The following is a 15,762-nucleotide window of genomic DNA, read 5'->3' on the forward strand; positions in this document are numbered from 1 at the left end:
ATTAGTAAAATGTGTGTGCTTTCCAAGGTCAAACAGGACAAATTGTCAGTAAAAGGTCAAAGAGGCTTGAAAAATGTTCATCAGCATCGTATATGCATGTGGATTTGTTAACAATCTGTGTTGGTTCATATACATGGGAAACATCAAAACAAAACGAAATTTCCTCATCAGTGTTGCTAAGGTGTTGACTACAACATTGTCATCTTCAAGTCCCATGCCAACAAATACTTGTCAGCAACCCTTTCAAGTAATGAAATTCTACCCATTCCACACATCGGTTCCAATTTTCTAATAGTATTGTTCATCATTCAACTGACAATCTTACTAATCCTTATCCTCGATCAGCTTTTGGCTTTGATAAGTAATTAGTATTAAAAAAAAAAGAAAAGTAAAATAGAAATAGAAAGAAATAGTAACAGAAAAACATGACTTTTAAACTATTTTGGAGGGGTGGGTGCGGGTAGAGGTGGGGTAAATTGAAGATCCATACCATTCCTTGAGTGGTTTTTGGCCTTGATAAACTTTGGAATAGTCTGTATTTCAGTCACAGTGCACTTATTGAATTCATTGCCTACATCACTGGATCCATAACGTTTGTATTTTAAAGAAAAGAAAGAGAGAATTTCTTGATGTATGATGCATTAAAAAGGCAACGCAGCAATGATGCACAAAAAAAAAAATGAATGTATTATTCATCCAGTTTGCAGCATCTAAATATTTATCTGTGAATGAAGGAGCACCATCAGTTGTAATAGTTTCAAGTTCAGCCCTCTGTAAAATTAAGATGGCCTAAGCACTGATTTTTGATTCATTACCGACGGTCTGACTATCTGATAGATCTTGCTTGTTAGGACCTAAAAGCGATGACATCATTTTTCAGCTCATGGGCCTTAATGACATATATTATGAAGGTTGGGGCTAAACGCAGAGCTATTTTGCAAATCTTTCCCAGAAACAGAATATTTGAGAGACTTCAGAGATAATAATTCCTTTGTAATGTCAAAGGTCAATTTTTGTTAAGTTCAATGTATATTCATTGTATGTCATCGATTCATTTATTGACTTGACAACTTTTGCTGGCTGGGTGGCAGGATGGGTAGAGCTGGCTCTTCCCATCGAACACATAGCATCTCAAATGAACACAGACCATACATGACAGTCAGCTGCAGCTGAGACAGTTATAGGCAGTCAGTCCTGGGATCAGCAATCAACACCGTAGACCTGTGAACTGGAGGTAGGGTAGACATTGACTTGGATAGTGTAAAATCCCAGCTACATGGACATCTTTGAAGTGGTTCTGGATCTATTGTTTCATGGATGAACTCTGGTGCATTGCAGCATGCAGTGGTGCTGAACCAGCAAAGTCATATTTAAAAACGCTTGGTTAAAGAAGGATTATCCTGCATTGCATTCAGATTTGTGTATTGGAAACGAAATAATGCCAGTAGATCTGCAGAATTAGATCGAGATCCACAGTTCTCATCGGTCAGGTCTCACGGCTGTAGAAAAGTATTGTCTGAATAAGCGCTTGCTAAATCCGGACTATTGTGATCTCGGGATTGTAATTCATTCATTTTAGAACAATTCAAAGCAAAACTGGAGACAAAAGTTTTCACAATTACAAAATGATGCTAAAACGTTCAAAAAGTTCAAAGACATGCTCATGCATGCAGTGTAAACAGTGTATTGGTACAAGGGCAGACTCCAACTTACACAGCCACACACTAATATGGTCACGGACAGTATAAGTTAGTGGTATTATTTGGATTCTTCGGACTACTGTTCTCATCTTGAGTGTCATTTTCACTATGTTTTGATTGATGTAACCTCTGATCTTCTTCGGGTATATCTTGTTCAACTTGGGAATCTTTCTGTTTAACTCAGGAATCTGCACAACAGAATGGTATTTACTTCATAGAGGGAGCATGCTCTTGTTCTGTAAGCCATGACTGAAGAGAGGTCCTGTGTTTTTCAGTCGCCCGCACTGAGGATTGAACCTTCAACTTTCAGGAGAAAATCACTTTTCCAACTGAATTTTTCCAGTGTGAATCCATATAATCTACCTAAAGCACTGAATTGAGAATTCTGACATGCAAAGCCAATCATTTGTCGTAACAAAATTGCCGGATTAATCATTTGTGAAGAAAATGTTAATGTTTCACAATATTATTATTTGGAAGTGTGTGGCTATTTATTGCTTATTGTTTAGGGCTTTTTTTTTTTTTTTTGTCAAATTTACATACATTTTTTCTCAAATAACGTGATTGATCAGCATGAAGATTTTGGCAAGATGCACGCAAATGGTAGGTTGCTCATCTCTGACCAATAACATGAATCACTGCATAAAAGAACTGGTATTTTTAATATTTAAAGAATAGTTGAAAAACAATATATAATCCATTACACTTGGATTTTATTGTTTGAATCAAGAAAAAGTTGGTTTGCTAAAAAAATAGACAATTCAAATCGGACTTTCTTTTCACATATCTATGGCCCCCGCCACGTCTCTTTTTGTCTCTCCAGCTATGGGTTTAATAGTATTATTAATAACTTGTGATACACTCTATTGTTTATAAAAGATTATTCAATAAGATTATTATAATAACAAAAATATATTGAATTTCAAGTGAAACAAATGGTACCTATGTAATTATCAGGTCTCAAATAGTAACATATCCAAAAATTATGGAAAACGATAGGGTAGAAAAATAATTATTAATGAAAAAAGAAATTTGTGAAATGAAGTGAAATCACTGTTTGGGTTACTAAAAAAAAAAAGAAAAAGTTGACAGGGGAGATAATTAAGAGATAATTAAGTTCTGTTGCTTATGTTACATGATTAATGTAATTCAAAATGTCAGATAAATTTTATTCCTCATATAAACTTTATTGAAAACTGTTTTTCATTAATAATTATTTTTCTATCTTATCGTTTCTTTTTTTTTTTTTTTTTACACAGTGATCACCACTTATCAAGGCCCGGAAGCCACTCAGGGATAAGGGTTACTGCAAGTACATTACGTTAGTGTGGAGATTTGATGAAGTGTTTACTTAAAGGAGCGGTTCATTAGGAATTTGTTAACATTGGACTTGAAGACATCCAAGTTGTAGTCCGGTGGGAAGCAGGCAGACGGAACAGAGTTCCACAGGCATGCAGTTTCCTGTAATTTTTGGATATGCTATCTTTTGCGACATGACAATTACGCACATACCATTTGTTTTGCTTGAAATTCAATATTTTTTCATTATTATACTATAACAGCACAGATTATTGTATAATTATTTTTACTACCTGAGACTATTAATACACAGAAAGGGAGAGGGGAGGCGTATAAATAAGATGGTCGGATGGAATATCCATGATGCTATATTTTGGGATGCCTTTCCTTTGTCAGGCATCTGTTCGACTTTAAAACATGTGTGATGGATCTTACTGTAGATCGAGCTATTCCGCAGAATTTGTATATGACTTTATTTGTTTCAGATGCATAACTAGTATTATCGGATATGTGTTGACACTCAGTATTATTTATATTTCTTTTTTTTATTAACATTTAACCTTAGTTATTTATATTTGCATTCTTAACTAATCATTATTTGTTTACCTTATTTAAATTTTTTTTTAATTGCTGCGGTTCTGCTCGACTGATCTATTCTGCAGAAATTGGAAGTTAATTATTGTTTCAGATGTGTAACTAGTATTATCGGGCATATAATGGCACTCTATATTATTCATAATTTAAAAAAAAAATTATTTATTTTTAACCTAATTTATATTTAATGTTATTTATTTTTACTTATTATTAGCTGACATCAGTTGAATTTAAAACTTGAAGTATGCTTGATTGAAATTATGAGAGATCTCTGCTTTAAGCTATGAGAGTAATTTCGCTGTTTGATTTTCATAGATCAAGATGACTGTGTTTTATGTTTCTGTAAATCAAACATGTGGTCCACTTTCAGGAAAATCGTAAAAGAATTAAGAGTTAGGCTATTCTTAAATAGTAAGTGATTAAACCCTCTACCTGGCAATGCCAGATATATATGACTAGTGCATATATATATATATATATATATATATATATATATATTGTACAAAATTCCAAAACACAAAGACAAAGTTACAAACAGCAAACTCTAAACAGCTTAATTTTGCATCTGAATTCTCTGAAATTTGTATTTACGACTTGAATAGAATACACTGCATACTCTTCACTGCACCCTGATTAATACCAATGTCTATCACTCATCTTCAGCGTAATGACAGAACAATGTTCAAAAGTGATATATAATGTCAAATCAGCATAGCGGCTCTGATGAGCACCTGACAATTAGTCGGCTATGTTAGTTTGGGCATATCTGAGCTTGAATTCCTGTTTTTTCTTAAGACCCCCCCCCTCAGCCATAAATTTTGGCAATTATCTAAATTATAAAATTCATGTAATCGATTATGATGAAAATTTGAATAAAGATTCTAGACATAAGGTTTATTATCATGCTTTTAATCTTTATAAGGGTACATTTAAACTGGTGTAAAACTATCTGTTTGGGAAATTAGTTTTACCCCTTATATGACAAATAATCATCTAGTATATATATATATATATATATATATATATATATATATATGAATAAAATAAAGCAAGATATAAACGATGCTTTAGACGTAATGTGAATAAAAAGGAAAAACCTAAAAGAGTAAAAACAAAAATAAAATCAACATTTCGTCCCTATTTCAGGGGTCATCATCAGGATTTCTAGGCGAGGATGTACAGGAAGACGGTCATATATCACATACGAAAGAGAAGTTCAGTTCTCTTTCTGTTCTGGAGAGCCTCTGAAATAGGGATGAAACGTTGATTTTATTTTTGTTTTTACTCTTTTAGGTTTTTCCTTTTTATTCACACACACACACACACACACACACACATATATATATATATATATATATATATATATATATATATATATATATATATATATATATATACTAGGTGCCTTTAATAAGTTTTCAGACTTTTTTCATATGGGCACTTTTATTGATAGTACACACATAAAACTCTAGTCTCCTTCAAAATAATCTCCTCCGGCTGAAATGCACTTTCGTCTCATAACGACAGCCTCTAAGGTTTTCCTTGAGTTTAGGGAATAACTAAAAGTCATAGGGAGCAAGATCTTGAACTATAGGGAGGGTGAGGAAGTGTCTTGATGCCAATTATGGTCAAATAGTCTGTGACAAGGATGGAGTTGTGAACTGATGCATTCGCCCAAATCTCCTGCATCTTCTGTTCCTTGCACATAACTGTGTGTACAGTTCCCACATTGACATCAAACTGTGCACTTATTGTCTATAGACACATGACGATCCTTATCCATAAAATTCTTTATTAGACCAATCAACTCAGGTGTTCTTTCTTATTCCTCCCACACCTCTCATCATTCCTTACAGACTCCTTGCCTTCCTTGAATTTCTTATGTCACTCCAAAACTGATGCTCGATTCATGCAAGATGGCCCAAAAGCAGTCTGAAACATTCCATATGTTTCTGTGTCATTTTTCCAAATTTAAAACAGAATTTTATTGCATATCGTCCTTCTAAAGTGTCCTCACGTCCAGATTGCATTTTTGAAATTCACCTACTGTAACAAGCAGGCTTTAGTAGGGTGTATTCCAATTCCTGCTGTAGCTGTTCATTTAACCTAATACCATAAAAACTGGTCAGTCATCACATAAGATATATAGCAATAACATACTGAATTTTCAAGAGTCTACGACAACTTTAAATGTTTGTACAAAAAAGTCTGGAAACATATTGAAGGCACCTTATATATATGTGTGTGTATGTGTGTGTGTGTGTGTGTGAAAAACTGCAAAGACCTTGAGGTGGAAGGCTGAGGGAAAGTTGGATGATCAAGAAAACTTGGATGTGGTGAAATTTGAACAGAATCAATTCTCAAAAAGGCCAAGCTTGGTGACTGAGATTGTAAGCTGATAGAAAAGCATAAAACCCCTAAAACAAAAGCTGACAATAAAGTGGACGATGTTGAGGATGGTGATCTCCAACTTAAATTATGCCCATTAACTTATGTTTGCACAGGTCGTGATCCTCTGACTCTTGTCTCTGTTTGATGCTTGATTTCGACACCGACTGTAGTGTCAACCATGTGACTTTGGTCACTGCTGTAACAAAAGTTTATTGCTTCCCAAAACAAAATCACAAAAAACAAAAACAAGTAATGATGTCTTGTTTTGAGATATTTAAAATAACATTTGATTTCTCTACCACACAACAGACTTGCAGAACAATTTCCAATTGAAAACAATCTTTCACCTAAGTGCTCAAAAGCTCCTTTGTCTCTGAGACCAACAAAAACCAGAAATTTCCTCTTTCCCTGTCTTTCTCTGAATATATATAGATATCAATTGTACCATATCCATGAGACCACTTGAGATTTATCAGCAGCTCTTAATCTACGAGCATAAAAATTGACTGATTAGGATATCTATTACCTGGAGTAGACATAACTTTTGTAGAATCTCAAGTGATCGGCTTTCTCAGCATGAACCCTCATTTTTAAGAAGTCATTATTTTATTAAAGAAGCTAATTAATATTTATATATGGTTCTTTCTCTTAACTAATTTTTCCCCATTGTAGGCCTGTTGTTTGTAGCATTTCAACTATGTATCCCATTAAACATGCAGTAGTATACATGTTTACACTTTGGCGAAAGTGGCTGGCACATCTTTTCAATGACTTATCAACAAAATTGATGGTATCAACACTCGCAACTGTGTATTGTCAGACATTATAGGGAGATGTGTGCAGAAGAGGAGACTCTGATGGTATGGCCTCATTGAAAGTGTACATGTTTACAAGCCTCATCAAGATTTATCTTTTAAATGAAATGTTTAAATATTAAAGTTAGGTTGAATTTTTGTGTTTCATAAAAATATTAAAATTATATTGAACTTTTGTATTTATGGTTAAAGTGCACAAATATCATATTTTATTCATATATAAATTTACAGATGGTACTTCATGATAGACCTATATGGTTGTAGTTCCCCCCCCTTCTCCTAGTTGTCTAATAATATTAGTGTCTTTAGTTATGAGAGTTTAAACTTAAATGAAATGAAGACAGAATGATTCATCATGATTCGACAACTTTGTTCTCGGAGCTGCTCTCACTGCTGTTGCTGCTGCTGGTTTCTGTGGAACTATGGACAAATTCAGCCGCAGCCGCATCGATTGCTTGAATGATGGAAGAAATAGCAGATGGCAAATGCAGTTCTACAAGAAACATTCCGCTGCTTTCCTGAAATTGGTGCAACCATTCACTTGAATATCGTTGAGCTGAAGAAAAAAAAGAAGAAATTATGTCAAAACTGACAAATACAATAAAAACAAGGTGAGACCTGTAAGAGGCCTGGCAATCATGCGACTAGGGCCTATAAGTAAGGGTGAGCATGATTATAATATCCTGAGCAAAGTTCTAACACAAACAGGATCCTAGAATTCCTAGTTTCTCTAATATCATTCAAATAATTCCTAAATGCAATTTGATGACAAAATAAACGTTTTTCTTTACTAGGAAGGTCACCGCTTATCAAGGACTAAAGGTCACTATAGGATAAGGGTCAATCAGTGTCCAATGAGACAACACCATGATGATCAGTAATGGTGGAACTTGGGTAGTATTTAACTATTTAAGAGGATGGCTCAACAAGAACTTATTTACATTAGACTTGAAAACCACCATGTTATAGTCAGCAGGGAAAGAGACCCATATTATCTTCCACAGATGGTTGGTTCTAAGAAAGAAACTTTGCTCATGAAATATTAATTTAGTTTTATGCACAGATAAAGAGTAAGTGAAACTAGTATACTGGTTGAACCTCATAAAACCTTCATGAAAACACAATTGTAAAAATATGTTGTTATTGTGAAAAGTCAACAAAGATTATTCATATCATTTGGATTCTTTGGACTATTGATCTCATCTTGGGTGTTATTTTCATATTTCAGTTGATATAACCTCTGACTCAACTGGTATGAATATAACCTACTCAGGCCATGCCAAGTGATAACAGTATAGATATTGCTTCAAACAGACAGATACATAATCTCTATTAGTAATGGATTTAAAGAGGGTTCTTAAACCGATTGTATGAGACCTGTTGGGTGATAACCTTCACTGATGTATGCACAAGTAAACTCAAATGCCCTTGCAAATGATCTGAGGTTCGGGTTCTTCAACCTTAATGTGGGACTAGCAACTGAGAGCTGAACACATTTCTCCATGGTTATATAAATTCCATGGCTAGGGAACAAGAACAGTGGAGAGAATGATACTACTCCAACAGCACTCAGCAAGATTGCCCAGACAACAGCAGAAACACCCCCTAAAGCCCAGTCCTTCCTCACCATGGTAAGGAGAATGTAAAACATGATAGTGTCAAAACTACTGGCTAACAGGGCTCTGGTGAAAATCCAGGAGGAGAGAACAACTGCCACGGCAAGTTAGAAAATATGATATGCGCAAACATAGGTCTGTGGAGTGATGATCCATTCTCTTTGTATATAACAGACTAGCAAGACTACCTGGCATTAAAAACAAATAAAAAAAGAATGTGCAATATCTATATATTGCACATACATTGGCCGGGCAAATTTTTTTTTAATTTCACACAAATATAATTTATATGTTTGGAAGTGTTCTTAGATAGGTTTTGTATCAGAATGCCTCTGATAAGCATCAATAATCCCAAAATTCTGATTACAGTTTAATTTTTACACCTTCACACCCTTATACAGCCTAACATCATAGGTACATTTGAGAAGTTTTATCATCACACAAGCAGAAAGGCCCAGCATATAAACTCAACAGTAGGTTCTTTCATAAGACACGGAGTGTACAAAATGAATGTTTCTGTTTAGAACACGATTAAACCATGATACTTGACTTTTAAACTTTAATTCAAGCCATATAAAAATAATTCTGTAAAATTAAGAGTAGGTATTCTACAGTACAATGTAAACTACAATGTATTGTGGACTAAGTCAATGCATGGAGGCATATGAAGTTTCCTCCTGGTGTACCCGTGGTAGGTCCACGACTAGAGCAGCCAATCAGTTAATTTGATAAAAAAAATGGTCGATTACATCAATTTCAATAACAATAAAAGGTACTGAAACTGTGAAACATTAGTTGATCCTCATTCAATTCTGGGCAACGTCTGGTCTCCTGCTATTTGAGACTGAGTAGTTTTTACTTTGCAACATAGCCACATATAAACTAATGAGAAATATAATATAGGATACAATGAGAAATATAATATAGGTTACAAGCTTAATAAAAAATTTGTGAAATAAAATATTTCACAAATTACACTTTCTGTAAAATAATTTACCATTCCAAGCTAAATATATCCCACACTTAATTTCTGTCATTCTTTTATAAAAAGCATTTCAAGTTCATCAGCTGTTATCATGCAACATTGTTGGGACAATTAATCGGAATTGGAATTCAGATAAATCATAGTTTTTTAGGGTATCGGAATCGAAATCGTAAAAATTTTAGCCTATTTTCCGATGCCAAAACCAATTCCTTAAATTATCTTTTTTATCTAGTTTTGGTTTAAGAAACATATTCCACTGCTTGTAGTAATAATAAAATGTAAATATTTATTGATTTTAACTTAAACTAAAATCTCTAGATCACCCCCTCACAAGTGTGTTTTATGCTTGAGAAAATATAGGCACATTTAAGATGTGTCTTTACAGTAATCGGGACAAAATAACACTTTTATAGTTAAATATTTAGAGATTTATAAGGCATCGAAATCAGTAATTGTATCGGAATCGGGAAAAATACTGGAATCGTCCCATCACTACTTTGCACCTTGATCCATTAAACTGACAATTTCTTACTTATTGAAATCCAAATATGTTTATAGTTGGAAAGAAAAGAAAATAATCTTAAAATAAACTTGGCTCTTTTTGCAAGAGTTACAAGTTAAAGTTTGTTTTTCTATTTAAAATCAAATGAGGCAACAATATACAAATTACAACAAACCATTTATTAACTTGTATGCAGCGGAATGCAAGTTATTTTCTTGAAGTTAAATCATGGTAAATAATTACGGTAGCAAAAATGGTTTTACAATAACAAAAGTTGACCTTTTGTAAGCGTAACAACAATATAGATTAAAGACCAGTCGGGGGCGAGGTCAGAGGGTTGAAGAAGGGGAGGAGAAATTTCTATACCCACAAAAATCGGAGAGGAGGCAGTTAAACCTGGAAGTGGTAGAATTATGTAGACTACTAGATAATTCAAGAGTTTGTACTGGGAACTGAAACATGTCGACCCAATTTAGTCTGGAAAAAATTATCGAACGGTGTAAGGTATACTTAGAACTGAAATATAATATGAAGAGTACCAAGTTTTTTTGTTTTGTTTTTTTTACATGGGGGTCACCACTTATAATGGCCCGAAGGCCACTCAGGGATAAGGGTTATTGCGTGTACAGTAATCAATGAGATAGTATTGTAGTAATCATTAGTATTGGGGGTTTTGATAGAGTGTCTTACTTAAGGGGGCGGTTTGTCAGGAGTTTGTTTATGTTGGACTTGAAGACGTCCAAGTTGTAGTCAGGTGGGAAACAGGCAAGAGGCAGAGAGTTCCACTGGCGTGCAGTTCTAAGAAAGATGCTTTGCTCATGTAATCTACGTTTGGATTTAGGCACAGATAAAGAGTGGGGAAAATTATTGACAGTAGTTTCAGCCAGACGGGTGTTTCTCGTGAAAGATTGGCGAGGGGGGATGAGGGATTGGAGCTCAGACGAGCACTTGCCATGGAAATAGCGATAAAACAAAGATAGGCTTGCAACGTCTCTTCTGTGGGAGAGAGGTTGCAGGGAAGAGAAAAGAGCATTCCCCACTAAACCACGAAGTCTATTTTGTACTCTGTCAAGGCAGGATAGGCTGTTTTTAGCAGCTCCTGCCCAGATGTGGCAGCAGTACTCCATCCTTGGACGTACTTGGCTTTCATAAAGATAGAGAATTGCATCAGTAGTGAGATATCTTCTGGAGTGGTAGAAGGATCCTACCATTTTCCCAGCGTCCTTGGCAACAGATTTGATGTACGTGTTCCATTTTAGATCAGGAGTAAAGGTCAAACCCAGAAGCTTGTCAAAACATGGAGCCTCTCCAAGACGAGAGCCATCCATTTCAATTGATGCCAGATGGGGATCAGAGTTGCATGGTTTTAGCATGATTTAAATGAATCAGTTTCCTATGTTAATTTATTTTATTTGCTACATTCTTTAACTGCATTTATAAGGCGTTCAGTTGTGAAACTTACAGGTGAGGTTCATACGCATCAACAGCCAACAGTATTATATAACTGTCTCACCTCCTTAAAAAAAAGAAGTAAACTAAATCGTTTTAAAATCTCTTTTATAAATTAGTATGATGTGAAACTTGAAAGCTTGTACTCTTATAAAGCAATTTATTGAATAAATTGTGGAAAATTAGAACTAAAATTTAATAATTCTTTGATATTTCGCGTTTAAAAGAGTTGTCTTCTAGTCAGGATTCAGCATCATAGATTTGAGGTGAATCTCTGTCCCACTTGACGGTTCCTCATAAGATGCAGAAACGTGTCTGTAATTTGATTACCCCCCCCTCCCCTTCTCCTCTGCAACCTCTCTCTTACAAACGTGATGTTGCTTGCTAGTCTCAGTTTTTTCTATAAATACTATTATGGCATGGGTATTTCAGAATTGTCCGTTCTATTCTCCCACTTCCCTTTGTTCTAGCTTGTTTGACTTGAATATGAAAAGTAACCATGGATAGAGAAAATATATATAACAATAAAACAATAAAATAAATCTGACGGTGTTAAAAACCCCAGAAAATCTTTACGTTTTGCTAATACTACCTTTATGTATATTTTGTAAGTTAGTGGCCTGGCAAGACCACAGAGGAAACAACCGAAACAGCAAAACTGAAGCTGGCCTGCCACAACACTATACATACAAATGTAGGCAAATTTGGGCATATTTCCTGTTTTGAACTCTCATTCTAATACAACGTGTGTTCCAGTAGCTTCTTTCCAAGAACAACAAACTTGTGGAACTCTCTCCTTGCTAACTGTTTTCATCCTACCTATAGCATTGCTATTTACATCAAGTGGCTTCATGTCTTGATGAAAAGAAAGAAAAGACAATGGTATCGAGTTGCATAGAGTATTAGCATGGTAGATGTTTACATCACTTACCTAGGTCAGTAGATTGAATGGATATTTCCTCAGGTAGAATAGCCAACAAATTCAGGTATGAAAGTTTACAGTCAAGTATACAGTCGTGCCTGATCAATTTGAAGCATACAAGCTCCCGAGCCAAGGAATACTGCATGCAAGTTATCATACCCGGTCCAAAGCGTTCCTTAAAAAAATATGAAAAGTAAACATTGATAGAGAAAATATATATAACGATAAAACGATAAAATAAATCTGACGGGGGAAAAAAAAACTGGAAAAAACCCCCAGAAAATCTTTTCATTTTGCTAATACTACATCTAAGTATATTTTGTATATTAGTGGCCTGGCGAGGCCACAGGGGAGACAACCGAGGCAGCAAAACTGAAGCTAGTCTGCCAGGATACTATATATACAAATGTAGGCAAATTTGGGCATATTTTATTGATTTGAAAAGAAAGGTTCTTTTTTACCAACTTTCATAAAATTTTAATCATCAAATCTTCAAAAAGCCTGCAAATTTTCATGTAGTTTTGTCCCATAGAACTAAAGATGTGAGCATTTTAATATTCAATTCAGTTAGAAGTATATATATATATATATATATATATATATATATATATATATATATATATATATATATATATATACACATACACACACACACCAGCTGTTTTGGACATTTTATAAGTTCCAAATCACAACGACTATTGATCAGAATTTAACAAATAAAGGCTCGTTGGAAAGATAACGACCTGAATTATGTAGTGGGTTATATGACATTTGTCCTTAAGGTCACACATTAAAGGGGTCATCAATCATCCAGAGCCTATTTTTGGTACTTTTTACAGCCATAAAATGTTTCAATCATAGTCATTTGTTTTCCTAATTTTGCATATGAATTACAAAATATCTGATATTTCCCCCAAATCTCTGGCCTTGACAGAGGGGAGACTAAAACTTGCTGCTATGGTTTTAAATGATCTGAAATAACAGCAAGGGGAGACTTCATTTCAAATATTTTTCATATGTTATATCTCCCCTCTTTGGTTTTCATACATAAAGTCAATTTCACAATGTATAAGGATTATTTGATACTGGAGATATTCATAATTGTACCCTATTTCCAAAAGAGGAGAGATATAACATGAGATATATTTGGAATCAAGTCTTCCCTTGCTGTTATTTAAGATCATTTGAAACCATAGCAACAAGTCTTAGTCTCCCCTTCATCAAAGCCAAACGTTTTGGGGAAATATATATATGATAACTAATGGTGTGTGTGTGTGTGTGTATATATATATATATATATATATATATATATATATATATATATATATATATATATTTGTTTATTGTTATATAAACATGCTCACATCCCGCTATTTGTAGCAGCGGGATGTGAGCATGTTTATATAACAATAAACAAGTATTATCAGCTCTTTTTATTGAGCACTATCTAACAACCTCGTTGAATTCATTAGTCCATTACTTTTGAATATAAAAAAACCCGAGTATATATATATATATATATATATATATATATATTTGTGCATGTGGAAGAGTATAAGAAGGCTATAGAAATGCAAGGAGCAGGGAACCGAGTGTTATCAAGTTCCCTGCATTAATATTGTCTTCTTATATTCTTCCACATTTATTTATCAGCAATGCTTCAAGCAAACTACCTTTCCTCATATATATAAGTGGGAGTACATTTAAAATGACTGGGAGTAACAATACCCCATCATTTGTTTTTTTATATTGAATAAATTCAAATCAAGGATCATTGAAATGGGCACAAAAAACAAAGAAATATTACCTTTAGTGTTTTAAAATCGGTCCATTAGAACTGGAGTAATGACTATTCAAAGTATTAAAAAATGCGTGGTTCACTGGACATTTTTCTTAAGTCAGTCCTATTCAAAAGGATATAAACGTGACAGAAAATGGTAGGAAATTTGCACAATTTACAGATCAACCCATCCTTAAAAAGCTGTATCTTCAGATCTTTTTAAGGTATTATGATGAAATTTTTTAACATATGAAGCTTCAAATGGCTGTATTTACGACTATCTCACTTGGTAACTTACGGACTAATTAGCATATTTAAGTTTCATTTTAACGGCTTTAAGTGGAAACATCATAAAAACAGCTAAGAAAAATGGAAGGTAAGGTGTTATCATCATATGAAGTATTATTCTGATGGACATTATCATTTGTTATTATCACATCATGAAAAATCCAACATGGTGACCGAGTAATCCAAGATGGCCACCACGATACAATTCAAAGAAAATATTAACAAAATATGGCTTGTAGCATATCAAATGAAAGGAAATTTTGTACTTACAACAATTGTAATGTTTTCAAGTACATTAAACTAATTAGCATAATTAAGTCTCATTTTAACGGCTTTAAGTTGCCGTGACAATTATCGGGTGGGTTTCTACCACTATTTTTTATAATTTTTTATTTTTTAGTAATCATCAAGACTTCAAAGATTTCAAGAGATATTGCAGCCATTTTTTCTTGTTCTTATGTAACGCTTGACACTACATGTTTTTCAAACAAAATAAATATTTACAACACCCAAAATTTATAGAAGTAGGTAGAAGAGTAAATTATCTTGCCTTTGATAACATCTATTTGTTATATATTTGCTTTTTGACCATGTTTTCATACCTCTGTGAATTGTAAATCAAACCCAATAAATGCTATCATAGGCAAGATAAGTTATTCTTTTACTTAACTGGGTGAGTGGTTTGTGTGTTTTAACTCATTTAAAAGCGTTTGTTACTTAAATAAAAAAAAAATGATGTTGAGTTAAGCTGTTTGAATTAAATTCAATGAAAACAATGTTTTAACGAAATAAAACACATTACAGTGCTATTTTTGTAATACTATTTTCAAGTTAAATGCAAGTTTTATGATATATTCTTTTATTAAATTGTTAGGTGAAAGTATAGAATAGTTACAAAACACCCTCCCCTCTCCATATTAAGAATAGGTTTCTAAATAATAACGCTAACATAATTGTAATTTTTGATTAAATTGTTAAGTGAAAATACAGAATAGTTACAAAACACTTTCTTATCCCCATGCTAAGAATGGGTTTCTAAATAAAGCGTTTCAGAAATTTGTGGGACTGTTTTAGGTCACAGACCTCACTCAATTACCAAAATTCAGGAAATCAATCAATTTTAATGAAATTTTCAGTGTTTATTAATTTACAGTGACAGAATATTATATAAATATGTATAAACATAACATACGGCACTCAGAAAACAATCAAATATCAGCACTAGCTATCATTTCTATCGATGCGCATGTAAAAAATTCTTAACCAATTCTTTTCAAATTTTATAACAAAAGAAATAAATATATTAGCTATTACATACCGTTTGAAAGAAGTTTCTATCTTGCTTTATTTTTGTACTAGAAAGCCTCAATTTCAAGATGACTTCTTACTGGAGAGTTACACATGTTTTGTTCAAATTCCGT

The 15,762-nt window shown here is 33.6% G+C and overlaps 1 protein-coding gene across 1 annotated transcript in view; it reads right to left on the minus strand.

Moving 5' to 3' along the window:
- Nucleotides 1–6,971: 6,971 nt before the first annotated feature.
- The window catches only part of LOC145243997 (uncharacterized), a 59,007-nt gene continuing 50,216 nt past the window's right edge, over nucleotides 6,972–15,762 (minus strand). The window contains exons 5-6 of the mRNA XM_080107144.1: nucleotides 12,283–12,448; nucleotides 6,972–7,355 (exon numbers count right to left, since the gene is read on the minus strand). Coding sequence (XP_079963270.1) covers nucleotides 7,153–7,355; nucleotides 12,283–12,448 — 369 coding nt within the window. The 3' untranslated portion in view covers nucleotides 6,972–7,152. The remainder of the gene's footprint in view (nucleotides 7,356–12,282; nucleotides 12,449–15,762) is intronic.

The sequence above is a fragment of the Euprymna scolopes genome, chromosome 22 (genome assembly GCF_053919585.1).
Source record: "Euprymna scolopes isolate OS-2025 chromosome 22, ASM5391958v1, whole genome shotgun sequence".
NCBI lineage: Eukaryota > Metazoa > Mollusca > Cephalopoda > Sepiida > Sepiolidae > Euprymna > Euprymna scolopes.